The sequence below is a fragment of the Pteronotus mesoamericanus genome, unplaced genomic scaffold, assembly GCF_021234165.1.
Source record: "Pteronotus mesoamericanus isolate MK-2021 breed Mesoamerican mustached bat unplaced genomic scaffold, CSHL_Meso_final scaffold_54, whole genome shotgun sequence".
Taxonomy (NCBI): Eukaryota; Metazoa; Chordata; class Mammalia; order Chiroptera; family Mormoopidae; genus Pteronotus; species Pteronotus mesoamericanus.
In genome coordinates, this window is record NW_026555321.1 from 33043196 (window position 1) to 33070702 (window position 27507).

General features: G+C 36.6%; 1 protein-coding gene across 1 annotated transcript in view; it reads left to right on the forward strand.

The window, feature by feature from the left end:
* RAD18 (RAD18 E3 ubiquitin protein ligase) overlaps positions 1-27507 on the forward strand; it is a 105760-nt gene that overhangs the window by 59783 nt on the left and 18470 nt on the right. The window contains exons 10-11 of the mRNA XM_054594973.1: positions 1235-1372; positions 6472-6646. Coding sequence (XP_054450948.1) covers positions 1235-1372; positions 6472-6646 — 313 coding nt within the window. The remainder of the gene's footprint in view (positions 1-1234; positions 1373-6471; positions 6647-27507) is intronic.

The following is a 27507-nucleotide window of genomic DNA, read 5'->3' on the forward strand; positions in this document are numbered from 1 at the left end:
CAAATTTACCAGACACTTTACAACCCAACACCATAGTTTTACTAGGAATTTTTGTGCATGTACTAGACACATAAATTTATTGAAATTAGGAGCAGCCTTTCCCTGGTGTCCAAAGAACAGTCACATTTTTTGATTGGGAGTATTGAAATGAATGTGAAAATGGAGATAAACTGGGCTTCTTCCATCGTGGGGGAGGCAAGTCAGTTGGACTTTCACCAGCCAGGATTTTGCATGTCTAGATAAGAATTTTCCATTGCCATCAGTTATCTACAATTTACAGAGCTGTAGCACAGCTCAAAGGCAATGAATGGCTGGAATTCTGGAAGGGTAGCTCTAGCAAATGCATAGTTTTCATTTGAAGCACAAGATTTCCCCTATACTCAGTTATTTTTAGTACTGTGCTACAGGGACAATAGGAGTTACTGTATGAAAAGTCTCAAAACTGTGTTTTAACTGTTTGCAGTATGATTCTTTCTAAAATGTATTTTTGACAGGATTTATTTTGAACCATGACTTCAGTGTTTAAGGGTGATAGATAAGTAAAGTGCAACCTCAGCTATTTGAACCATGGTTCAAATCACAAATGAATGCCTTCAAGTCATGCTCTAACAATGACTGGCAACTCTTTATTGAGTAAATTAATGAACATTACTAACAGTGACTTAGAGATTAGGCTTAAATTATTTTCAGAGGTGTGAGGTGGACTGGTGGTGGTGGAGATGTCTTAGATTGTTAAAGGGGTTCTGATGGAAACCGGCAAGAAGTGTGAAGGGGGAAAAGAGGCTTGAAATGGATATTCTTTGTTTTTATAACCCAACTTTCCTAGAGGCTTTTGCTTTTATCTTTAATTAATATTCTTCATCTTAGTACTCTTTTGTGTCTTAGAAATTAGAATGGTGTCTTTTGAATATATTTAGGAAAGCAATATCTTTCATGCTCTATCAAAAGACTTTCTAGAGTATGGGGTTTGGGAAGAAACCTACAGTAGCAAACTGGAATGTCATGTTTCCATGTTTGTATCTGAGGCAGGGAGAAGATTAAAGAAAAAACTTCCACGATCTCCCAACCCCTTGTATTCTTGTGCTTGCCAGCTTTTTAACTTAATGCACGTGATTCCCAAGGATGCTATTCTTGAGCAGGCTTGTACACTTCTTGATAATTCACTCTGTTTGTTGGTTATAGATTCATAACTTCTCCAGTCTTTGCTTTACTGAGAAGATTTTTTCAATTTCAGGTAAAAAACATCAGAGTGAATTTCAGCTTCTGGTGGATCAGGCCAAAAAAGGATATAAGAAAACTGTTGAAATGTCAAAAAAAAAAATAACAAAAAAAGAAGATGAATCTACAGAAAAGCTATTCTCTGTATGCATGGGTAAGAGACTTTGAAAACAGAAATAATGTTGAATTTCATTAGTTATTTTAGTATAAAAAAATTAAACCAAAGGAACTTACTTTGGACTCAGATATTTGAAATGGAAAGTGTTTTTAGATATACAGCAGTTGTTGAATGTAAACTAGTTTTATAACTGGGAAAAATGACTGGGAGGATGTCCTGAGACACAGTTTCTAAAATCTGTCTTCCTTTTACTTAATAGTAAATCAGAAATTTCTTAGTTTTTTAAGCTTGAAGATATTTTCTAGGTATAGGAGTTACTGCTTCAGATCTTACAAAGAGAATAAATTGTTTTTGTTATAGGTCATTAGTATTTATTTTGGAGGGAATGTTCTGCTAAAAATATCTTAAGCTAATATACTTGGTATGCCAATACATAACATATTTCTTAATTTCGATCCATTTTAATTTTAGATTAATAATATATTTATATTGCCAGGAGTTTGGGCCAGTAAACAAAACAGAATCATAATGGAGGAACGTGCACAAGAAAATTTCTTATTATTTTTTTATTGTGGTACAATATACATAAGGTTTATTATTTTAACCTTTTATAAATGTACAGTTGAGTGGCATTAAATACATTCACAGTATAACAGTTACCACTATCTGTACCCAAAACTTTTTCCTCATCTCCAGTGAAAACGCTGTACTCATTAAATAATAACAATTTTTCTCCCTCCTCTCCCCACAACCCCTGGTAATTCTACTTTTTGTGTCCATGAATTTGCTATTCTAGGTACTTTATTGTTCTTCTGTGTCAGCTTATTTCATTAAGCATGATGTTTTTCAGGGTCCTCAAGTTGTGGCATATATCAAAATTTCATTACTTTTTATGGCTAATTACTACTCTATTGTATGTATATACCACATTTTGTTTATCCATTCGTCTGTAATGGGTTATTTTCATCTTTTGCCATTTGTGAGTAATGCTGCTATAAACATTGGTTTTCAAATACCTCTTCAAGTCTCTGTTTTCTGTCCTCTTGGATCTGTACCTAGGAGTGGAGTTTCTGGTTCATATGCTAATTCTGTTTACTTTTTGAAAAACTACCAAACTCTTTTCCACAGTGGTTGCACCATTTTACATTCCCACCAGCAATGTTTGGGGATTTCAAATTCTGTATATCTTCACCAACATTTGTTTTTTTTTCATAGTCATTGGTGGTAGGTATGAAGTAATATCTTATTTTGATTCTGATTTGCGTTTTCCTAATGCCTAGTGATGTTGAGCATCTTTTTTATATGGTCATGGGGCCTCTTGTTTGTCTTTAGACAATGGTAAAGTCTTTTGTCTATTTTTTAATTGGGTTGTTTGGTTATTTTTGTGCTTGAGTTTTAGGAGTTCTTTATATATCCTGGATATTAGTGCCTTACTACATGTGATTTGCAAATGTTTGTGAACATTTTCAGGATAGTCTTCGCTTTCTTGATAGCATCTTTTGATGCACATAGGTGCTTGATTGTAATGAAATCGAGTTTATCAATTTTTTTTCTTTTGTTGCCTGTACTTTTGGTGTTATTATATATATGAGGTTGTTGCCAAATCATGTCATGAAGATTTTCCTTTATATTTTTTTCTAAGGGTTTTATAGTTTTAACTCTTCTTACATTTAAGTTATGGTCCATTTTGAGTTAGTTTTTATATACAGTGTATGGTAAGAGTCCCACTCCATTCTTTTGGATGCAGATAATCCATTTTCTGAACACCATTTGTTAAATGGTGGTTTCCCCACTGAATGCTCTTGACATCCTTATTGAAAATCAATTGATCATATGTGAGGGTTTATTCTCTACTCTCTATTTTATTATACTGGTTTATATGTCTGTTGTTATGCCAGTAGTACACTCTTTTAATTATTGTAGCTTTGTAATAAGTTTTGAAGTTGATATTTTGAAGTCCTCCAGCTGTATTCTTCCTTTTCAAGATTGTTTTGGCTCTCTGGGTCCCTTCAGATTCTATGTGAATTTTACAATGGATTTTTCTCTTTCTACAAAAAGTGCCATAGGGATTACATTGAATCTATAGATTGCTTTGGTTAGTTTTGACATTTTAACAATATTAAGTCTTCCAATCATGAATATAAGATAATCTTTCATTGATCTCTTCTTTAATTTCTCTCAACTTGCATTTTTCAGCATACAAGTCTTTTACTTCCTTGGTTACATTTATTCCTAAGTATTTTATTCTGTTAGGTGCTATTGTATTCCTTGTAGTTGTCTTATATTCTGGTGTCACTTAGTAGTTTGCTGCCTGAGTATATGAGGTCTGTCCAGAAGATATCCAGCCGTGTACTATGAAAAATGGAGGCATTTATTGAAGAAGATACAAGAAGTATTGTACATAGGATAATCATGCCTCAGTCCCCTTCAGAGTAGGCACCTTGGGACCTCACACTGTTCTCCCAGTTGCCATCAGCTGCCCTGTAATATTTTTCTGGATCTCATCGATAACCTGAAATCTCTTCCCTTTCAAAGATGATTTTAGTTTTGGGAAAAGCCAGAAGTCACAGGGCACCAAATCTGGGCTGTAGGGGCTGAGTCCCCTGGGTGATTTGATGTTTTGCCAAAAAATTCCTCACAGGACATGATGCATGAATGGGTGCATTGTTGTGATGAAGCTGCGAGTCACCCGTTGCCCATAGCTGTGGCCTTATGAATTATCTGACTAGTTTTCGAGGAGGAATGTTCAAGCTTAATGCAAAATTTGATACAGATTCATTGTTCTACTTGCTCAGTCATTTTCAGTGAAACAGCCACACAGTACACACGCTCACTCCAGGGCATTTGCCACCCCCACTGACTTGTACAATGAAGTCATCATTGTTCAGACATGCACATTTCAGTCCACTCTCTTCAGCTGCTGGGTTACATCTCGGTTGCACAAACCGTTCTTGTTATATGAACAGTGGCTGGACTTTTTCCGGACAAATCTCGTCTACCTCATGGTCTTTGTGAACAACTTGGATTTGTATATGCGGCCATTAAAGATAGTCTTAGAAAGTGGTTTAGCTCCTGAGGAACTCTGTCTTACTATTTCAGATTCGGGAAATTTTTTTGTTTATTGGTTGAATCTGTGAAAATGATTGCTTGTACTCGGACTATAATGTATTATAAAGGGTGGGACAAAAGTAGGTTTATAGTTGTGAATACATGAAACAAAGTTTTTTCTTGAATTATTATTGATTAATTATTGTATTCCATATGAACAACTGTAAACCTACTTATGCCCAATCTGTAGGTGTCTATGCACATAACTAACGCCCTCTCTGGGGTTTGCAGATGAGTGCTGCTGGTAGATTGCTATGCATGAATGTGCATATTTGGGAGAGGTGGAGAGTGTGAGAGAGAGGAAGATGGACTGTCACAGACTGACTGGAAGGTTGGGCTTTGTACAGCGTCATACAAATGTATGTACTGTGTTAAGTTTTGCTCTGTAGAATAAACTTGCTCATTGAAGTGCCAGTATAAATTAAACAGGTATGTTCTGTCAAGGGAAACCTTCGTTTATTCTGTGGCATGTATTTGGAGAAGTTTGATGTCCAAGCCTTGTATCTGGGGCTCTCTTTGAAGACCTCTTCTGACATTTATGGACAGATGTAAAGGATAAGTGGCTTTCAGTGCTCATACACTGTTGTATGATATTTGTTCCCAAGGGAGTATATATCAGATACAAGCTTACTAAAGAGGGGAAGAAGTAAGATTGTACGTCAGGTGCAAAAATAAAAAGTAGTTTTAAGATGAGCAGGGTTCTGTTCCCTGGCTTGCCAATGTGATTGCATTTTCCTGACCAGTTGAGTGATTGAGTTGTCTGGGTTTACTGAGTTTATGGATGATGGATGACTCTTTACAAGAGGAGATCCTGGGTGGTTGTCCTGGTTGACTTCTTTTTTTCTTCTCCCAGATAAACATTAGAGGGTATAGTTTTGTTCTGGTAATGATTAGGCTTATTGAAAGCCAGGCAACATCAGGAGCTTAGTTTTAGAAATTGTATTCTTGTGATATATGCTGTTCTCCAGTATAACAAAAGCTTATATGATGATTTCTGGAAAAATCCTGATTATATGGACTTGGAAAGGTGTTTTTTTGGAAGAATTTGTCTTATTGGTTAGTGGTTTCTTATGGAAAGTTTTCCATAAATTTTCTCTTTTTAAAAAACCTTGATAGTTCTTTTTAGCGTCCTTTGTTAAAGGTCACTTGCCTCTATAAACACATATATGAGTGATGTGTGAAAGCTCTGCTTCTCTCTGAAACTCATGAATAAGGGCTGTGTACTATCAGCACTCACGGCCTGCATGTTAAGTATAGTAATTACTCAGTTCCTGAATCTAAAAGACAGCTCAGTTGAAATCCCAACTGAGCTCTGAAACAGATTGTGAGGGAGAGTCCTGAGCAGTGAGGAGTCCTTCATGGGTATTGTCTGCACTCACATCTGCTACTGTTTGGTCATACCTGCATGTCACATTCTTATAAACCGTGTGTCTTTATCTGCAGTTAGAGACCTCGGAAATCGAGACTATGACATGGGGTCCATAGACATGTGACATGTATTGGATCAAAAAAAACTATTGGATATGTCTGATTAGTTTTTCTTTTCCATACTGAATATTAGAGTCATTGTAACAGTTAGAAAAATGTCTAGATACACTACCATATAGTAGTCAGTGACAAATATTGTAATTGTTTTATTAATTGAATCTTTAATCCTTTTTTATTATGTTTCTTATGTTTATCAGTGTTTTCTGATATGTGAATATGCAGGAATTTTTTAGTAATACTGTAAGTGTTAGAGAAGCTGCGTAAGAATTACAAGGTGCTTCCCAATCCTGGTTCAAAGGAGATTTTATTTTTAAATAAATTAATCTGGAAACACATGGAGTGGACAGTATAATTAGATGGCACCATTATAGTGTTGATTCAGATTTTCTGGCTGTCAGTAGTTTTAGAATCAGTGTTAAATAAATTTATATTTTACTAACACAAATAGGAATATTAAATATTGTGGAAATAATAAATATGCAGAGGTTGTAGGTTTTAAGGCACTCTTAAATGTTTCCTTTTTCTTTTTTTTATTTTAGGACAGGAAGATGATAAAATGAAATTCTCAGATATGCCCTCGGTAATAAACCACTTCTCTCAGTCAAAACTGGACTCCCCAGGGAAGTTCGAGCCTGATATGCCTGATGATTCTTCTAGTTGTACTGACATTCAGGAGGAAGCTCTATCTTCATCAGAATCAGATTCATGCAATAGGTAAGAAACTTGTAGTAGTTGATTATTTTAAATGTCTATTTCCTGTGCATGCTAAGATAGGCATAAATAATTAGAAAATAACTTTGAAGCACGATGCAATTCCTCAGTCTTCCATTTCAGTCTCCTTTTACTGCTCTGTAACTTTGACAGTGATAGCAGGGCAGAGTGTGGGAGAGTACGTGCAGCAGTCCTGCGGTGGTTTTGTTTTCTACCCTGTGGCTTTTATATAGATATTTTTCCTGGAGGTGGAAAAGAGAGTATGATTGGCAATGAAATTTTTGTCAAGACAATGAGTAAAGGAGGTAAAGATAACTATACTAGAAAACAGTGATGACCAGAAAGGCAGTGTATAGGAGAGTGAAACAAGAAGAATTTAATTGAATACGTAGAAGCAGTGGGGGAACTTTAAAAATGAGAGATCTGGAGGTAAGTCATTTTCCAACTGATTATTTAAAAGATATTTTAAAAACATAAATTTTTAAAGGAGGACATAGTGTTAAAGCATCATCATGTGCGCGCGCGCACACTCCCCCCCCCCCCCGCCATTTTATGTTTTGGTGTTTGACTTTAATGATAAATACTATCTATGTTTCTACATCATCTTTATACCTTTTTTTTTTAAAGATTCCGTGTTCTCCTGTGTTTCTCTACTATAATTGACCAAACTTCAATTTCTGTTGGATATCTACATTTTCCTTAGTGTTCTTATATATCTAATGTGGTAAAACTCTCCCTACATGAGCTTTGATATTTGTTTAATATTTAAAATTGTTAAGAGTGCTCTAGAATGATAAAATTATGTCTAATTTGAATGATCAAGTTAAGAAATTTTTTTATAAGAGGAACATAACCAAAGACTATTTTTTTAGGGTTCCTGGCATTATTCAGATTATTCAGAATCAAGTATTAGGAAGGGAAAATCTTATGACCTTACCCCGAATTTTTTCAAGGTTAAAAACATCATATCTGAAGTTGGGTAAGGGGAAAGCATGTGGTAGCCTCAGTTTTCTCTAGGAGCGTGATAATGGTGCACAGCTTTTCCAAATAAGACAATTCTTGCCTGTCCAGTAGGTAGTATTTATCTTTAAATGCAAGCCTTATAGGAATACAGGGTAACAATGGAAGGATACCAGAGGTCAGGAGAGCAAGAGAGAGTTTTTAACCATATTCACAGGGTGCCTGAATGTTTCAGAATGCTTGTGTAGAATGGGACATTTTTATGAACTTGGAGTGGGAATGGGAGAAAGTGAAAGGGGAGACACATGGCAGCCAATGTGTTTATCTCTTGGGAAATAGGATGAATTTGTAGGAGGTCTTGGCCTCAGACAGACAGACTTATTGACATCACTGAGGAGGCTCATTAAACCATTTTTTAAAATTTTAACATAAGCTTTTACATTTTATTTCACATTTTTATTAGGTATGCATATGTATATGTTTATACACCCAGATACCCATGATCAGTAGAACTACCTACTCATTGCAAAGTAACAGCTTTATGAGATATAATTTACATACCATACAATTCAGTCATTTAAGTGTATGATTCAGTGGTTTTTAATAGGGTCACAGAATTGTACAACCATCACCACAATTTTAGAACATATTTATCGCCCCCAAAAGAAATGTCATACCTATTAGCAGTCATTCCTCATTTTCTCCCAACTCTGTCGGCCCCTGGCAACCACTAATCTACTTCAGTTTGCCTATTTTGGGCTTTCAGTCAAGATGGTGGTGTAGGCAGACATGTTTTGCTTCTTCACACAACCACATCAAAATTACAACCATCACTTAGGAATATCAGCAATTGAACTGAATGGAAGTCTAACAGCTATGAAATCAGGTTGAATGGAAGTCTGACCACTACGGAATTAAAGAAACCACATCCATCCAGACTGGTATGAGGGGTGCAGACACAGAATGGGCTGGTCCTATACCCACGTTGATAAAAATTTGGGAGGGATATCTCAGGAATGAGGAGTCCCAAACCTACAGCTGGCCCCCCGAGCCCAGGATCCAGTGCCAGGAAGATAAGTCCCCACAACCTCTGAGTGCAAAAACCTGCAAGGATTGAGTCAGTGGAAGAAAGTACTGGAGCTCCAAACAGTTCCTCTGAAAGAACCCGCACAAGGACTCACCTACTCAGACTTAGTCCCTCTGAGCTCCATCACCAGGGTAGCAGCTTGAAAGGCACCAGTGGTACACAGGGAAAAACTGAAGTGTCTGGCATCAAGGCAAGCACAGGCCATTGCTTGTTTGCTAAGCCCTCCCCCCACAGAGCAAGGAAGCCAGTGCCACATCTGAGACCCCATCAGTCTGGCTAACACTGTTTGACCTGCTGTGGAGATGCCCAGAGGCTTTGCCCCACCTGGCCTATGGGCCCACCCAAGCTGCTTTTCCATATGAATGGCTGGTCTTGGCTCTGAAATCCTCTCAAACAAGCAACAGCTGGCTTCAGTGAGCCCTAGAGGCAGCCAGGTTAGATTCACAGCTTGGCTTAGCCTGGAAATAAACCTCCAAGCCCAACACAAGTTGTAGCCATCTCAGATTCCTTTACAGCTCAGACAGGGTGTCCTGGGCAGAACAGAGATGGGGGCTGACCGTGGCCTGTACCACCCAGGAAATCCCAGGGCCATTGCACCCAGTGGACAGCTACAGACCACATTGGAGCACCACCACCCTGCCCCTGCACAGCTCCCCTCCACTGAAGGTGGGGGTTGGTGGTTGGTGGTCACAGCCAGACCTTGCAGCTGACTGGCCTGGGTAAATCCCTACCATTGACCTGCCAACAGCAATCAAGACTCAACTACAAGAGGAGGGTGTACTCAGCCCACACGAAGGGTGCATGTGGAGTACCCAGCTTGGGTTATAGGGAGGCTGTGCCACTGGACCCTCCAGGAAACCAATACATTAGGCCATACTACCAAGACATGCCAAGACATGGAGTCAAAGCAGCTCTACTTAATACATAGAAACAAACACAGGGAGGCTGCCAAGAAGAAGAGACAGAGAGACATGGCCTAAATGAACTAACAGATCAAAATTCCAGAAAAAAGGCTAAACAAAACAGAGATAAGCAATCTATCAGATGCAGAGTTAAGTTTGTCTATTCTGGACATTTTATATGAGAAGAATCATCTAATACATGGTCTTTTACAACTGACTTTGTTGACTTAGTGTGTTTTCAAGGTTCATACATGTTGTATCATATATATTCCTTTTTATCATGGAATAGCATTCCGTTGTTTGGATATGTATTTTATGTATTCATTTATTAGTTGATAGGTATTTGGGGTGTTTCTAATTGCAGTTTTAACAAGGAAAACAGTCACTGAATTTGCTTGTACACTTTGGAAACAGCTTTAGAGACCACATCTAAGGTTTTGCCGGGCTCGCCTTGAGGAAGTGTGCTTACTACTCATCTCAACTATGAATAAGTTTTAGAAACATTGTAAATATTAAACACGTTAATCCTTTTAATTATTATTTTATTAGTATTCTTTTTATACTCCCCTTTTTATTTTCCTGTCATTGTGGCAGTTTAAGATATTTAAATTTAAAAGGTAGAGTCTCTTCCCTTAGGAAGAGCTAGAAACTAGGCTGAAGGGAGAGTGGGAATGAAGTGAGCCTTCACTAGCATTTGGTTTGAACCAGGACAGACCACTTAACAACTGATTCAAGCTGTGAAGGAGTAATTATGCAGCAGGAAGGAGAGATGGTGTAGCAGGAAAAGAAGTAGATTTACTCTTGAATGACTTCGAATCAGGATCTACTGGGTCATGAGATTCAGTCTTTTGCAGGCTTTTTCCATATAAAAGTGTCTCAGATCTGTTAGGAAGATGAAATGAGGTAATAGATGTGAGTCTTTGATAAATACATGATTATTAATCTATTTTTATGAAGACCAAATCAACTAAGTTTTCTTTAGTAATGCTGCAAAATTTGGGATTCTGTGGCTGGACATTTCAAAAATGTTTTTACAGCCCCCAATTCCCTCATTCTAATTCTCAGAGTAAATCCTAAAATTTATCTTTTTTCCTCCTTCTCTTCTGAACTTTGGTTGAGAAAGTTGTGAGCCTGGTTTGATTAGTTCCATTCAAAATTCATTTATTTGGACCCCGCTGGGTGCTTACCACTGAGGTGGAGTCTCTGACTTACTCCTTATTACGTTTCCCATAGCACCTATATTCCAAACCCCTTGCTTATGTCCATTTCCTCACTTTCAGTGAACACCTTGTCTCCCATCCCAGTTCACCAAGTCCAGCTAATCTGATCTGTCTCCAGGCCTGTCTTTCCATCCTTAGGTTCCTTGTAATTTTTTCCATCTTCTTTCCTGTTAATTGTAAGAGAAAGACATATTTCTTGAGACATGCCTAATGACTCTTCTTTCCTGTCAATAATGAGATGAGGACATACTGATTCTTAAGAATGATTCATCCATATCCCCCAAGACATTGCTCCATCAATCATAATTATTCCTTAAGTTTGCTTTTGGTTGGCCCCTTTCCCTCAGCCCTTCCTCTGGTCTCTGTTCTCTTATTCTTCCCGCTAAGGAGGAAATAATTCGACTTACTCTCTGAATTCCAAAGCAGTTTATCTAAATCAGATCCTATCTTGTATTATAGTTATTTGACTAGATTTGTCATTTCTATTATTAATCAGAGAACTTAAGGATTGAATCTGTCGCTCATTGTTTAAAGATCTGTCAAAGTTTTATTACATGAATGAGTTTTTGATTTTAATATGTACATATTTTGTTTTACATTTTAATGTTTGTCATTGTGATATGTCTTATAATCAATAAGGCAACTAGAGTCACAACTATAATCAGTGTGCTGTATAGTTGCTAGTTACTAGTCAGGTGGTTGTTGTGACGTACTTGCCTGTCTGTGAGCATCATGGGTTTCCAGACTGTCGTCATTTCATTTGAGTTACTGGCATTCTTAGCATGATACATTCATTTGTCATTTAAAATGTCCTCAAGAAAATAATGAAACAAAGAAGTTATTGTGTATGAAAAAGTCACAGGAAAGTGCAGTAGGGCCTACGTTTGATGTTATCAAGGTAGTATTCATCATTGTGACCACAACTCCATCTTTTCTTGCAAAAAAATCACATGATTTATAAGAAAGAAGGATACCCACAAGTATCTGAAGACACATTACATTTTGCTAATGAGCTATGTGCACAGGATTGCCTATTTGTTACATGATTTACTGAAGACAGGAGAAATGAAATGGATGGAAGAAATTTCAAAGTAATAGCGTGAATGATTCACCTGTTGCAAAGGATTGTTGTTAGAGTGTCACACATCAATTTGTCGGACACTTCTTATTGTCTTTGAACAAGAGCTGTATATCTTCCAAGTACATGCAGTGTGATTGAGGAAAAAAATTAAAAAATTATGAGTTCAGTTTCCAGAATAGGTGCCAGTACCTTAGATGAAATTCCTGGAGACAACAGTTGAGTACCAGTGCTCTTAGTGGTACAGATAATGACTTTGTGAGGGAAACTTAAACATTATATGGTAAGTCCTTTCTCTAGCTCTGGCTATCCTGTCAGTAAAAAGACAAAAGCAAAAAAAGAAAAGAAAAGAAAACTCAGACATGAGAGATACTGAGTCAAAACATGATGAAGAGCCGAGCTGTGAATACGAAGACATTTTAGGAATACTTTAACAAATTTATTTTTGTTGTTTTCTATATATGTACAACAGTGGTATAAGCTAAAAACCTATGTCTCTGTGTGTGTAAAAGGACTTTTTGGACATGTAAAATTAAAAATTTTTAGTAAAAAGGAAGTATTACATCATCATTAAATTGACTTCAATTTTTTCTCTGTTAATGACATAGAATATGGCTCATTTTGCTATCGTTGTTTTAGATTTTTGAAATTCAGTATCTAAATATGAATAAGAGTCTTGATCCACTTCAAACATAATGTCATCTCCTAGTTAAAAATTCAAAAACCAGGTTATAATAACTGGTGCTAATCTGGCAGAAACCTTTCACGAAGTGTAGCAGTCCATTGGTCAGTGCCAGTGTTATTTAGCGACTCTACAAGCTAACCAGTTAAAAGAGATACCCACTTGATTAGGGTAATTAACATAGAAATTAGAGAATTCAAAATGAAAAGGAACTCATCACATCAAATGCTTATAGTAGATCAATGATAAGATGTCTTTGTTTATCTGGTCCAACTTATTTTCTATAATATTTAGGCATGCAATGGAAGGCAGATGGGGCACAAAGTGGCTTTGTTGAGATCTTTCCCAACTCTAAAATTCTATAATCCTTTTGTTTTTGACAGGTGTAATATTTGTTTTTGACAGGTGTAATAGCTGGTAAATTATCTGTGTTCTTTCACTACTTGTCCATTGCATATGATGAATCGACTTTCTAAAATTATATTTACTCCTCATATATTAGATATCGGACATACAAGGAATATTTTCTGTGTTTATGCCCTTTATTTTTTAATAAAATTTTTCTGAAAGCTTTTTAATGATAGTTTTGTTGGTTTCATTGTAAAACCATAAATTTTTAAAAGAATACTTTTAAATTTAGATGTTATGCATGTTTATTGTGAAAAATAGAAAAATTAGGTAAATAAAAAAATAAAATTTCATAATTATATAAGCCAGAAATAACTTCATGTTACCACTTTCATATGTACATCCTTCTAAAGATAGAAGGATAAATAGGTAGGTAAGTAGATAGATGAACATTTTTTAAACAGGGTCATAATGTTTATACTTTTTTATGCCTTTTTTCTCTAAGAGAAATTTCATACTGTTTTAGGTAATGTGAATACAGATACATTGTGAATTTTTTTTTTAAATTCATGCAGTCATGCTGTAATATAGAATATAGATCTTACTATTGTTGAATAAAGATGTTGCTTTTCTTTTTGTTAAGGTAGTAATCGAGCCTACATAATATGGCAGACTGACAACTAAGCATAATTTTATTTTGAGATACAGTAGTGGGTACATTCAATTTAAATAATTAATAGGATGAAGTTGTTTTGATGCTAACTTGATTCTGAACTTTTAAGTAAGCACTTCTTTTAGAATTTGAATGATTAATTTCATGTTGATTCTGTCTTGCTAGCCTGAAGACAAAGGATAAACAAATTGATAGGAATTTTAGATTTTTATACCATTTCTTGCTAGATGATTTCCAGGAGTTCGAGAGACTTGTCCAAATTTCTGTAAATTAACTTATTGTTCTTCTTAAACAAGAAGAGAGAGCTTTTGTGTCTCAAGTTTTGGCAAGCAGAAAAGAATTGCATTTTTTTATTGTGTGTTAATTTACAAGAAAAGATGCTTTTGATTATGACCCTAGAGGGGAAGCTTTATCTTCATGCAGAGGTGAATAGTAATCATGCTTTTCTTTGGAAGAACCTTTAGATCATTATTTAAAAAAAAAATACTTGTTCATTTTAGTTCTAGGCGAAAGAAGTTAAAAAGAGACATTGTTTTATGGCATAACTGGAGAAACCTTGAATAAGTTCTATAGAATAGATAATGTTATATCAATATTCAGCTTCCTGATTTTGATCATTTTATCATGATAGTGTGAGTGAGTGTACTTATTCTTAAGAAATGCACACTGAAGGGTTAAAGGGACATGATGGCTGCAGCTTAACTCTCTGGTTAAAAATATAATGTGTGTGACTATATACACCGTGTATATGTGTGTGTGTACATACAGACATATGTATAGACAGTGATAAAACAAATGTGACAATATAACTAACAGTTGGAGAATCTGGGGGAATGATATGAGTCATTTTTTGTAGATTTGACATTATTAAAATTTTAAAAATACTGAAAAGTCATTGTCCATAATCAAAGGAGTTTGTTTATACCAGGAGATTTTATAAAGGAAAGATTTATATTTATGACTTACCGACCAAAAAAAAGTGGTAGCCAGAGGTGTACCTGCCGTGGTGAATATGGTTTATATATATTATAATCAGTCAGTTCAGGACCATCCCAACATGGTTATCTCTGCTGTGGTGTGTGAGAGAACATGGGCTCATAAATTGGGGGCTGTGATTTCAGTGCTCACAAAGACCAGGATAATTTCACTGCTTGGTATCACTGAACCTTCTTGTGGATGCCAAATGTTGGTCATAAAAGAACCTGAGTCAGATAAGGTGTGAATGAATACATTTTAACATTTCACAATTCCTGGCACGCTAAATTAGTAGCAGCAACTTTATGTAGAAGTCCTACATAAGCGCAGACACAGAACACGAGGCACTTTGACAGAAAGACTAATTAATCATTGACCATGCATTTAATATGTTTTGGTACAACTTTTTCTTCACTTTTAGTAGTTTTGGGCATGCTCTCTATCCAGAATTCTTAAGAGCAAGAGAGCACAAGACAAAACTGTGAAGAAATTTTGATTATCATTTGTTGGGAAATTGAAGTAAATGCTAGCCTTTTTAAGTTCTGAGAAAATTGAAGAATAATGGAGAAATCTTAAGAGAAAAGGTACCATTGCTACATTCATCTAAGGAATATCAAGTTACTGGCACCATCAGCCTGTTGATAAGACCAAGATGAATTATTGCTTATTGAAAAGATGAGGAAACTCTACCTTTGTTATCAGAGTAGCCTCTTAGAGCCCAAAGGGCAAGGTTGAGATGTATGTTGAGATTTTGAAGTTTGGTTTCAGGCAAGTCTTCCAGTGCTAGTCTTGGTTAGGGTTGGGTAAGCCTAATAGTTCAGAATTGGTAGCTGTAGCGAGATGAGGATTTTCAGATGAGGGGTTCAAAGAATCCTGTGGGTATGTCCTTTGATAGTTTCTGTTGAAAATCCAATGGCTCTTTCAGGAAGTTTTTAACTTAACAGTTACCTTTCTAGACAAGAGTCTCCTAGATTGGTAAAGTTATACAGTGGATGATAAAGTTATTGCAGTATAGTGTGTCTTTTCCGCAAGTGCTATTGGAATGCTCAGTGTGTTACATGTATTATGTCTTTCAGTTCACAGGCAAACCCATTTTAGGAAGGTAGAAATGAAAGATCAAAGGAATTAGTTAAGTTGCATAGTATGTGGCAGTAGCAGTACAAGGATTTGAACCCAGATCTAGTTCTATTTTGAACCTCAGAGCCCAAGTTCATTCTCCTGACTGATAGCGATGCTATGGCCAAGCTGCCTTGCTCTAAACAATTTTGAAAGAGTAGAAATACGCAGTTCTTGAAATGTATTGGTTTTTTTAGACGCAGACCCCAAGAAAGAATTTGAGTGGAAGTAGTTAGTTTGGAAGGCGAAGAAACTGCTGCAGGGAGTGGCGAAGACAGCATTTACAGGGGCACGTTTTCAAACCAGATGTCACTTTGAGCAACTGGAGTTAAATTCGCCTGGGAATTGGGAGCTGGTTTAAAACACTCACTCACCTGAATTATTCCACTTAAGGGTCAAAGGGCAAAAAGATCAGGCATTTGGTTGGGGTCTGCTCTCTGCTGGCAACAGAGCAGACCCTAGCAGTGAGAAGACACCTCAGACAAACGCACTAACTGTTCGAAGTCAAGCCTGATACACTGAGGTGCCAAGGGCAAGAGGCTAGGGTTAGGGCACCAGTGCAGTCTGCCAAGGCAGAGATTCCAGCTGAAGACAGGGAAATGGTTTGGTTTTGCATTTGCTTTATTAATGCAGATGGAGTGCTATAGGCTTTTGCCTGCATCTGTAGCCCAAGGGAATGTAGGAATGTATGTGGGCATTCCAGAGCCCATTGCACCTCTCTGCCCTGCTTGCCCAGCAGGCTGGCCAGTGCTGTCAGGAAAGGGAAAGATAAGGGTGTCTGGGGCTGTCGGAGAAGTGATAAACAAGCAAATTTTGGGAGTGGGGTGAGGGGAGAGGGGGCCAGAGCATCAAGAAAGCTCTAAGACAAATGGTTCCACGCACTGGTGGAAGAAAATGTGCTTGTTGATGAGAAACAATTTACTTTTTCATTTTGTGTGATGATAAACCAAGGTGCTAAGTAATTCCTCATCAAACTGAAATTTATCGGCATACTGAATAAAAATATCTTGGCCTTAGGCAGAAAACCACAAGCATAGAGCTACCCATAGTTCTTTGATTGTCAGTAATATATTTTTATTATCCTGCTTTCTGTCTCCTTAACAGAGATGAGAGCACCATTAATGGGCCTTGTGGTGGATGTAGGCGTCCTCTCCCACTTCTGGAGATACTCTGCTGGAGGTGGCACAATAAACCTGCTGGTTTTTTTTAGAAAGTCCTTAGAAGTACCTTATTAATAATTCAGTGTTGTGTGACTTGTAACCCTCCTTGGACATCATTGGGGGTTGGGGGAGCTAGCCTTCTATTTGGCAATCTAATGGTAATTATTTTAAAAAAAGTTTTTTTACACAGAATTCCTTCTTTATGTTTAAGAATTAGAAAACAGTATTTTGAAGTGTACTTATCCGTACTGTTTGGTTTGTACTGATGTATGGACCTTAAATATTTCTCTAATATATTTTTGCTGAAGTTTCTCATGGACTTATTTCCAATGACTTTTCTCTATTCCTACACATCTGTAACTTAGCATGATTTTTTTTTCTGTCATGTTTGTTATGTGCCCTGTCTAGCAAATGAGAATTAGTTTCTCATTGTTGGAGTCGGAGATTACAGACAAAGTAAGGCAAAAGCTATCTCTGTGTTACTAGATTAGAATTGAAGACCTTCATATGAACTGATGTTTAGCTTAATATAGATTCAGATGGATACACATAGAAATATTGATAGATCTGTGTATTTAATCAGTTAGCTAGTGTACGTACATGTATTTCCTCATTCTGTCAGCTGCCAGGGCCAAGCAGCAAGGGCAGCGCAGTTGCACCAGCACACCTAGTGCACTGACCTTGGTTTCTGACAGCATTCGCCAGTATAAGGAACCAGTGTTTCTGGGAGAAATGGCTGATTCCATTGCTGGGGCAGGAAGCAAGAAGTGCGAGAAAAAGTAAAAGACACAGAGGGAAGGGGGAAAAGGACAGGAAGGGTAGAGAAAAGGGAAGGGAAGCGAAAGGAAGGAAGGAAGAAGGAGAGAAAACAAAAACCTGACAGCTACTGCCTCAGTCAGGAGACATCAACAGCAGTGCTATGTTGACGGCATGTTTTCCTGATATGCTGCGGTGGGAGTTACACTTTACCTCTGTGGTCTTCCTCCCGCAAATGCAGTAACCTCAGTCCGGCTGTGAGAAAAACATCAAACTGTAGTGAGGGCCATTCTGCAAAACACTGGACTGGTGCTTCTTGAAACTGCCAAGGTCATCCAGAGCAAGGAATGTCTAAGAAGCTCTCACAGCCTAGGGGAGCCTAAGGAGATGAGACAACTAAATGGAATGTATCCTGGATGGGATCCTGGGGCAGAAAAAGGACATTAAGTAAAGACTGAAGAAATACAAATGAAGTGCGGCATTTAGTTGATGATAATGTTTTGCTTTATTGGTTGCTTCAGTGGTTGTAACTAGTTTATCAGATGTTTAGTTTGATGTAAGATGTTAACAATGGAAGTAAATAAGTGTTGGGCATTGGGAACATTCTGATCTGTCTTTGCCACTTCTCTGTATTTTTATTTTATTCTGACATAAAAAGTCTATTTTAAAGAACATATTACAACATTATAATGAAGAGGGACATTAGTGTGAAAATATTTAAAGAATGTGTTGAATACTGGAAAACCAAAGTCATCAAAATACTGTTTTCTTAAATGGTAAATTGGATGCTATTTCTGGGTTGTAGTAAACTTAGTTATTAAATATTCTTTTATTTAATATTAGATGCTACATTTAGTCACATAGATTAATTAATATACTCTGTTTTAATGCATTCTATAAAACATATTGTCTTGTACATGTTAACATTTAATCCAAAAGTGTAGCACAAGAGAATTGTTTTCTTCCCTGTTGTCTTATTTTTTTAAATCAGTTTTGCTTTTTTGTGCTAATATTTTTACTTTATAGAATAACTTCATCTCAGAGGTTGCACCCCAGCCTTTACATTTCATCCTAAGAGACAATTTATTGTACAGTATGCCTCATCCTTTTCAGTTAGCATGTTTTTATCAGTGAATATATATTTGCAAAAGTAATTTGAATAGTGATCCTCCGCAATGTGAAAGAAAAAATAGTTTTATTTTTTCTCCAGTACTTATTGCCAAAGAATATTTGCTGTTAAATAATAACGTTTTCTTTTACTCTAAAGCAGTTCATGTTGGCACCATTGGAGGGTTTTTGTTTTGTTTTGTTTTGTTTTTTAATGCTTTACGTTGGGTAATCTGATGATCCTTATAATAGCTTTTGGTTGTTGTTTTATAATTCTTGATTTTTCGACATTCTGAGTCAGCTCTAGGTGGCAAATATATTTGGTTTTACTAAGTTCATGAACTGCTGTCATGTAAAGATCCTCTGTACAATTACTTTGAGCCCTTCGATTTTCTCTATCAGGAAAGAGTTTTAGAATTCCATAGTGGATTATCATTTGTGTATCTTAAGTGCTTGTAGAATTTGAAAGTTCCTTGTAGGGTCCTCACTTTCCAAATGATATCTTCATGTCATGGCTTGTAGCCATGTCTGAGCGTCTTCCAAGGTTTGGGTACAATGACCGTAGTGTTGAGGGTTTTGATTGGCATGGCACAGTGATACTTGCTTATGGCTGAATTTTATAGACTATAAAAAGGTTTTCCCTTTTTATTTTTTTATTTTAATTTTTTTATTTATTGATTTTAGAGAGGAGAAAGGGGGAGGGGGAGAGAGAGAGAGAAAGAGAGAGAAACGTTGATTTGTTGTTCCACTTATCTATGCATTCATTGGTTGATTCCTGTATGTGCCCTTATGGAGGATCGAACCAGCAACCTTGGCATAGCGGGATGACACTTTAACCAGCTGAGCTCCCTGGCCAGGACCTATGTTTTCTCTTTCTAGTTTTCAGACATTTTGTAAACTACATAGGAATTCATGTTCTATATGCTTCTGCATATATTTGACTTGATTCATAAATCTGAGATATAATCTTGACTAGTTCAGAATTCAGTTCTTTATTTAAAAAAAATAATAATAAATAAAAGGAACAGCTAAGAGTGTATCTTTCAGAATGTTTTGAGAAGAGTAAGTATGAGACCTTGAAGGAACTACCAGTTCTTTAAATGACAGACATACAGTCAATAATTATCTTGGATCAGCGGTCCCAGACCCCCAGCTATGGGCAGCCAGTTAAGAGCTTTATGTAGTTTTGTTTTGTTTTAAAGCCAAAACCAGAATTCTTCTGGCTTTGCTCTGGTGAATGAAATAGAAATGACATGTGATTTATATATCATGATATTGGAATTTTGTATTTTTAATCAGTTCATTGAGTGTATAATTTCTTATAGCCGCCTTGGAAGTTAAAATCAGAGCTTTTTTCTGCCTTCTCACTTTATACTCCCTTTGATTTTAAATCAGAGGAACAGATGTTATGAGGGCTCCTTGGAGACCTAATTTAGAACCTGGGAAAAAGGCATGTTAGGATAAAATAAAAACGTTTTCAAGCTAGAAGGTACCTCAAGAAGTCACTAAATGTAGTAACTTCACATCACAGATAGGGAAATGGAGGCCCAGAGAGCTGATGTGACTTGACTTACATTAAGTCATCAGTGACTAGCGTTGAAACCAATAAATCTTAGCCCAGGTTTTTCCCCATTGCATCGTGAGTTACATCAAGATTTTTGTGTTAGGCACCATTGTTTGCTTTATTGGTAGCATTTTAAAGGAGTTATTCAACATATCAGTTAGACATAAGAATGACCATTTGTTCTGTTTTCCCTGAGATTGGCTGGTTTCCATTTCTTGTCTTGGCATCATTATTAATAGCACCCTGTAGTACTTTCCAGAATGCCTGGGTTTAGATGATGCATTTTGTGGTTGCCTTGCTAGAAGGACAAGCAGTGTTAATTTGCACACCTTCTCTATTCTCTTTGCTCCCATACAAATGGTCACATTCTGGAACATGGGTACATATTAAATCGCTGACTTTGCTTACTCCTATTGATTTTACCACATAAGTAGTACACATTGTTCTTGTACCTCAGAGAGATTCAAGCGTTAAAGCATGATAGGCCTGAGATGCAGAGGCTTGTTATTTTTTTAGGTAATTTTGTAGAAGTCAGTTGTAGAAGCCTTGAAGATTTCATTGATTTGTGTGCTTAAGTATGTTTTTCTTGCCCTAGTAAATACATTTTATTAGCCATTTATTACCTACTTGTATGGGTAATAATACGAATGAAAATTTAAAAATGTGTATCAGAATATTAAAAGTTAGGGCACATATAGGTTGGGTGGGGTAATTATTTCTCATATACTAGATCATTTAGTCACACACTTCATTTTATGTGGAAACAATCACAGAGAGGTCCACTGTCCACTGCCTAACGTTGGGCAGTATGAGGTATTTTTAAAATTCTTCTCCTCATTGAACAGATCTTAAGACTGGAGTTTTATGGTCTGAACTTGGACTTGATATTGGGTTTCTCTGGTTTGGATGGTTGGTGTTGGCTGGGCATCCCACATTTGCAGGGTCGAATGTTCGTTCTCGGGGGGCAGCTGGGCGGGTTATGTAGAAGCTGGCCTGCTTGTGCAGAAGGCATGCTCATCTCATCGCGAGCTTCGTGCCCTGGCTCCCAGTCCCTGTTATCAAAGAAACTTGTAATCAGGTGAAGGCTTCTTCCGTGGTAGAGGATATTTTCATCCCTGAGATTTTCTTGTCTTTTAGTTTGTTTCTTGTCATGGGGCTGCATGTTGTAACCTGTTAATATGGTTTCATTACCTCTTAGTATTTGGTTTTATTTATTTGACTTGAGAATTTAACTTTATATCTAGTTTTAGCAGTGAAAATTATACTAATTAAAATAATTTTTCCTTAGACTCTCAGAGTTGATGTCTTCTTTTGTTTCTCCAATGTGTAAGTTAAACATAAGCACAAATATTTACTTATATTGCTAAATTCACCTAATGTCTTTGTATTTCTCTTTCTTATAAAAACAACCCACAGTACTTTTCTTCACTTTTTATAAGAATTTAAAGTGATTGGCCTAAAAGGTATGCTTCCTTTTAATACAGTGGTTCCCAACCCTTTTCCTTGGCACATAGAAAATCATAGTATTTGTGCGTCATGAAGAGATGATGCTGGAGGCTTGAGGTGCCTGCCGTGGGCTGCAGAATTCTTTGGCTACTCTGGTCTTTTGTTTCTCCACATAAACTTTAAACTCAGCTTGCCAATTGCCTTTAAAAAAAAAAGTCTGCTGGAATTTTGGTTGCAATTACATAGAATTTATAGACCAATTTGGAGACCAATTGATTTATCAGTATTAATCCAATCCAATATAATCTCATTTATATGTTTTAAAAGAATAGCCTTAAATGCTGTGAAAAATGGACAGAGGCTAGAGGTGAAGCAAGAAAGGAAGCAGGGAGACCAGAGTGGCTTTTATAACGATCTGTTCCAGGGTTCATGGTAGAGTAGATCAGAATAATAATAGTGAAGATAGAAATGGAGAGGGATATATTTTGGAGGTAGGATTGGCAGAACTTGAAGATGGTTTGGATATGGTAAGCAAGGAAAAGTGCAACATTAAGGATGAACCCTAAATTTTTGATTTTAGCAACTGAGTGAATGGTGGTACTGCTTACTAAGTGAGACAGGGAAATTTGAGAAGGGTAGTAGAAAGTTTGGCCATGGATTTGGGGTGGGTTGTATTGATAATCAAGGGTTTGTTTTGGGTCAATGAGAGAACCAAGTAGAGATGGCAAACAAGGAGGTGGAGATAGAGGTAAGGGGAGAAATTAGCGCTAGAGATACTCATTAAAGGCATGGTGTTGGCAGAGGTCATGTAGTGTGGCAGTGAAGAAGAAGAAAAAGGCATTAGGACTGTACCCTCTCTTACTCCGTCATTTGGGAAGAAGAGACTGAGCAAAGGAAATCGAGGAAGAATAAACTGGGAGATGAGGGAAACGACACTGTGACATGGAAGTTTAACAGAAAAAAAACAGATGGAGAGGCTAAAGAAGGTAAGACTGGAGAAGGGACTGTGGGTTTCAGCAATAAGGTCTTAGCAGGTGTGGTCGTGAGTAGGTTTGGGGTAGAAGACTGACTAGTGACAGTTGAAGCATAAAATTTTAGGGAAGAAAGAAGAGGTATCAACCACTGGCTCAGTACTTTTGCTATGAAGGATGGTGGAGATGAGATGGGGAAATTGATTAGGAACTAATTGAGTGAAGCCCTGAGGAGGCACCAGGTAGATCAGATCAAGTGGAAAAATTGGCCTTTGCTAGAGGTAGGGTTGATTTCATCTCTACTAACTACAAGAAAGACAAAGGAATTAGGTACATGTGCAGGCAGGAGATCTGATCGAGGCATGACCAGCAAGTTTCTGGTTGGTTGTTTTCATCTTCTAAATGTAGTTCAGGCTGGTTTACCAGCTGAGAGTCGGGTAGGATGGCTGGTAGGCATTTTGAGAAAGTCTTCTCAGAGTGAAAAACAGAACATGCCAGATATGTGTTGTAGGTTCATCTGGTAGTGAGGGTTGCTCATCTGAGGTTTGCAATCAAGAATTTTAAGGAGATTAGTCTGTAGATGAAGTCAGATAAATAGATGTTTGTTTGTATGTTTAGTTGCTGGTGTACAGCTCAGACTAGGTAGTTAATTGGGGTTAGCCAGGGTTCCTACATTGATTACAGGGGATAGTGCAGTGTACTAGAATGAAATCAGACAAATTTTGGATTGCAACTAGAATTAAAATTAAGATAAATGTAATAATAGCTGCTTGCTTTAGAATTCTTTTAGATCCACTGAGAAAAATTTCAAATATATATCTTTAAAAAAAGGTTTTAAGTTCCACTTAGTGTAAATGTTTGACAATGAAAGAAGACATGCCAATACATTTTCTTGTCCTTTATAGCCGTTTAATAGAACCTTTTTAAAAACATTCAAGGATATTCTTTTTGCACACTTGAAGACTGAGAGGGAAAGGGCCCACAAACCCAACAGAAAAATGGGCAAAAGTCATGAACAGCTTGCTGAAAGAGAAATGCAAATTAAATCCATTTCTCACCTGTTGAGGTTGGCAAAAATCTTATCATTTGCTAATATACCGTGCTGGAAGGCCGTGGGGAAATAACACTCAATTATTACTGGTTGCAGTGCTACATGATGCAATCCCTAAGGAGAGGAATCTGATGAGATCAACCAAAAGAACTGTTGTTGTTGCCTTTTACCCAATACTCTGATGAACTTGCTCCTGCAGATGCACCTGCACTGCACACATGCAAATATGACCCATACACAGGGCTATTTATTGAGTCATTGTTAATAACAGAAAAAGACTAGAAACTACTCAGGTTTTCATTGTCTGGGGCTGGTTAATTAAACCACAGTATATCCACACAATGAAATACTGTGTGACTGGTAGAAAGGAAAATTTCTGTTAACATGGAGAGATTTCCAGGATTTACTTAGAAGTGAAAAGGCCAAAGTTCAAAACAGCAAAAAAGCATTCTTTTTTTTTCTTCCTAAAAGGGAAGGAAAGGATGTATACTTGAATTTGTTTAGTTTTGTATAAAGAAAGATCAGAAGAATACACAAACTAGTTAAGTGATTACTTGTTAGAGACAGGGGGGAACAGGTTGGCTAGAGACAGAGGAAGAAGTGAGACTTCTCAGTGTACTTTTTTAAAACGTCATTTTGATTTTGAACCATGTAAATGTATTAATCTTACTGTAAAAAAGAGGGGTTTTAAAGTGAGTTTTTGGAAATCATCTTCATCTTCATCAATGTCATTGTTATAAATTCATTAATAAAGTTTGGTGATGCAGGCAGTAAGGTGAGACAAATATATTAATGCACTTCTGTAATTTTTGAGGCATCAAATTTATTAGAAAAATTGCTAAATTAGTTTATGTTCCTGATCAAATGAAAAGAAAACAATAACTAAAGAAAACATCAGAGTAACTGAACAGTAACCTAAGTTCTAAGTATCTTCCTATAATTCAGTGATAGCTTTGTAATTTTAAAAAATCCTTCTAATTGCTTTTGGAACATTGACACATTACACTTGGATTTTTAACTGTTAAAATGTGACATTGCATGAAGTTGATTGCCACAAAACTTTTTTCTGCTAATATACATTACTATTTTTTATTATGTAGCTTTTTGTCTGGGAATATTTATGAACTTCAAGTTAAGTTCACTTGACTGAAAGCTAAATGGTTCATCTTGTTTCAGGTGGTAAATTTTGTTGAAATTTTTAAGAGAAAATATGGGAAATTTTTGTTTGTTGAGATTTTTTAGAGAAAATATATTTTGCATTTTCAAAAGAGCATAAACTGTTACATGAGATCTGCTATTCTTTGGGGGTTGTGTCTTCACTTAAGATACTGTGACATTAAGTCCTTGAGATGGGTATGTGTCCATTAGATTCATGCACCTCACGGTCAGTCTTATTTGTTCCACTGTGAGAGTTCAGTTCAGCCATGGCTTTGTGCTTGTTTGTAGAATTAATTTCTGTGGGCTGCAGTTTCCTCACTGATAAAATATAATGATAATTTTCTTGTTTTTTGTTTTTGTTTTTTGTTTTGCCCTGTAACCTTCCTGGGCAAAAAGCAAATGAGATGACCATATATTGTTAATGAATAGAGTATCAACTAAGTTGGTTTTTTGGTTTCCTCTCTTTTTAAGGACTTAGCATGTATTACTTGATAAACAAGTTCTTTCTGGTATTATCTTGTTCTTGTATTTGAAGATTTCTTCATTTTATCTTTTTTTAGATATAGTGAAGAGCAGGGAAACTCTTAGCCTTGTTTTATCCATGAGCCTTGTTGATGCTGTCTGACAGAACCTACTGACGAATGCATAGGAGGAGGTTGTATTCTTAATTCTTGTGGATTAATAGCATTTTCTGCTACCACTAATTGAAGCAACATGTTGTAGTAGAAAGAAGATAAACTTACATTCACTTCCCTGTTTTCTTACTTAAATTTCTCCAAGCTTTTGTTCATCTGTCAAATGGGGATAAAACCTAGTGTGCTTATAGGAAGTAAAGGTAGTGTATATAAGCTAATTATCATGATTTGTGGAAGCAGTTGCTCACAGAATGGTTTCTGTCATTATCATCACTGAGTGATTTTTTGTTTTTGAACCTAGGGTGTTTACTATCCTAGTATGTTATTGTCAGCCTACTACTCGAATTTTGGCATATAAATTTTTGCTTACCCTGCAGAGCAGATTACTAAAAAGGGGGAAGAGAAAGGGTTTATGGTAACCGCAGCATTTATTTGAGTACCATTGACTGGTGGGCATTGTGCGCATTCCATCAATCTTCCATTGAACTGTCCTGAAGGAGTTTATTTTTTAAGTTGTGTATTTTCAGCCACGTTCAAATTAATGCCACAATTATGAGAAGGAATGGGGAGTAACTACAAGATAATAGAAAAATTTCACTTGTAAGTAATCTTTAATTCACAGGATTTTTAGAGCAGATGTTTGCATTTTTCTTACCCCACAGTACCCTGTGTACCTGCCATGCTGGACAAATAACAAGTTCTGATGAATTTGCACCCTGGTGTCATAGAAACAGTGGAAATCAAAGATGAAAATAGAGCTCAATAGTGACAAGGTTTCCTAGGCCAAATGGAAGCATAGTGCTAAGGCAATTATTCAGGTAATTCAGGCCCAAATGTGTTTTATGAAAATGGAGCTGACATTTATCGAACACTTATTATGTGCCAATCTATATGCCAGCTGTTCTGTGTGTTCTATTAACTAATCTTAAAAGTATCTCTGTGAACTGCATGTGTTATTATCCTGACATTATAGGTGGGGCTATTGAGACTTGGAAAGATTAAGCAACTTGCCCAAATTTATAAGTGAAAGAAACTGGACTGAAACTTTAACTTTGAAGATAAAATTTGTGCTTTCTCCCCCTGGACAGTATTACTGAGGTATCTATATTTAGCCAGAGGTATTTATATTTAGCATGTTACTTTTCCACTTTGTTGGTAAAATCTTGACTAATGGAATGAAATGAGATGCTACAAAAGAAATATGAAAAATTGGATTTATCTTTGCCTGATAAGATGTGCTACACTTTTGGTCAGAATGACAAGAGTAAAATACCGGTATTTTAGGAAGATCAACGAGGCCAAAGACCACCCAATATATCAACCAACAGAAACCAATTTAGCTTATGCTTCTGAAACCTTGAGCTTAAAATAAGGGCTAAATGGTATGAAGTACTAAGTGTGGTTGACCTACAGTTATCTTCCTGAACAGAGGCTGGGAGTTTTATGGACTTCAAGATTCCTTTTTTCTTCTTCTGATGAGTCTTTCTCACCACAAGTATTTAATCTGTGTAGTAATAGCCTTGGGGGCACAATATGAACAACCGTCCATAGGGAGCTATAACTTTTATGTACCAAACCTCGTATTTATCCAGCTCTTAAAGCCTGGTTTAACAGAATGTTCCAAACCAAAACAGAGAAAACTGTAGTTTATTCTGGAAACATTCCTTGTCCAAGAATTAAAAGCTATCTCTGGGTAGTTTTGTGCATGCTCTGACCCTAGGTAGACCAGAGTGAGTCATTATTTTCTCTTGTGGAGGATTTTTTTTTTTAGATGTTTTGTAAGTATATTAAAGGAATCATTTTACCTCCAAAACATATTAAAATGGCTAAGACTTCAAGAATATTAATTACTTGGATGCACAAGGAAGAGATCTGAGAGTGATCATTTTAGTACCACTGACTGTTATGCCCCATAGTCCAAGTCTCTTTGTAAAATCCTACTTGTGAAATTGTATGTTTCATTTCAAGAATGTGG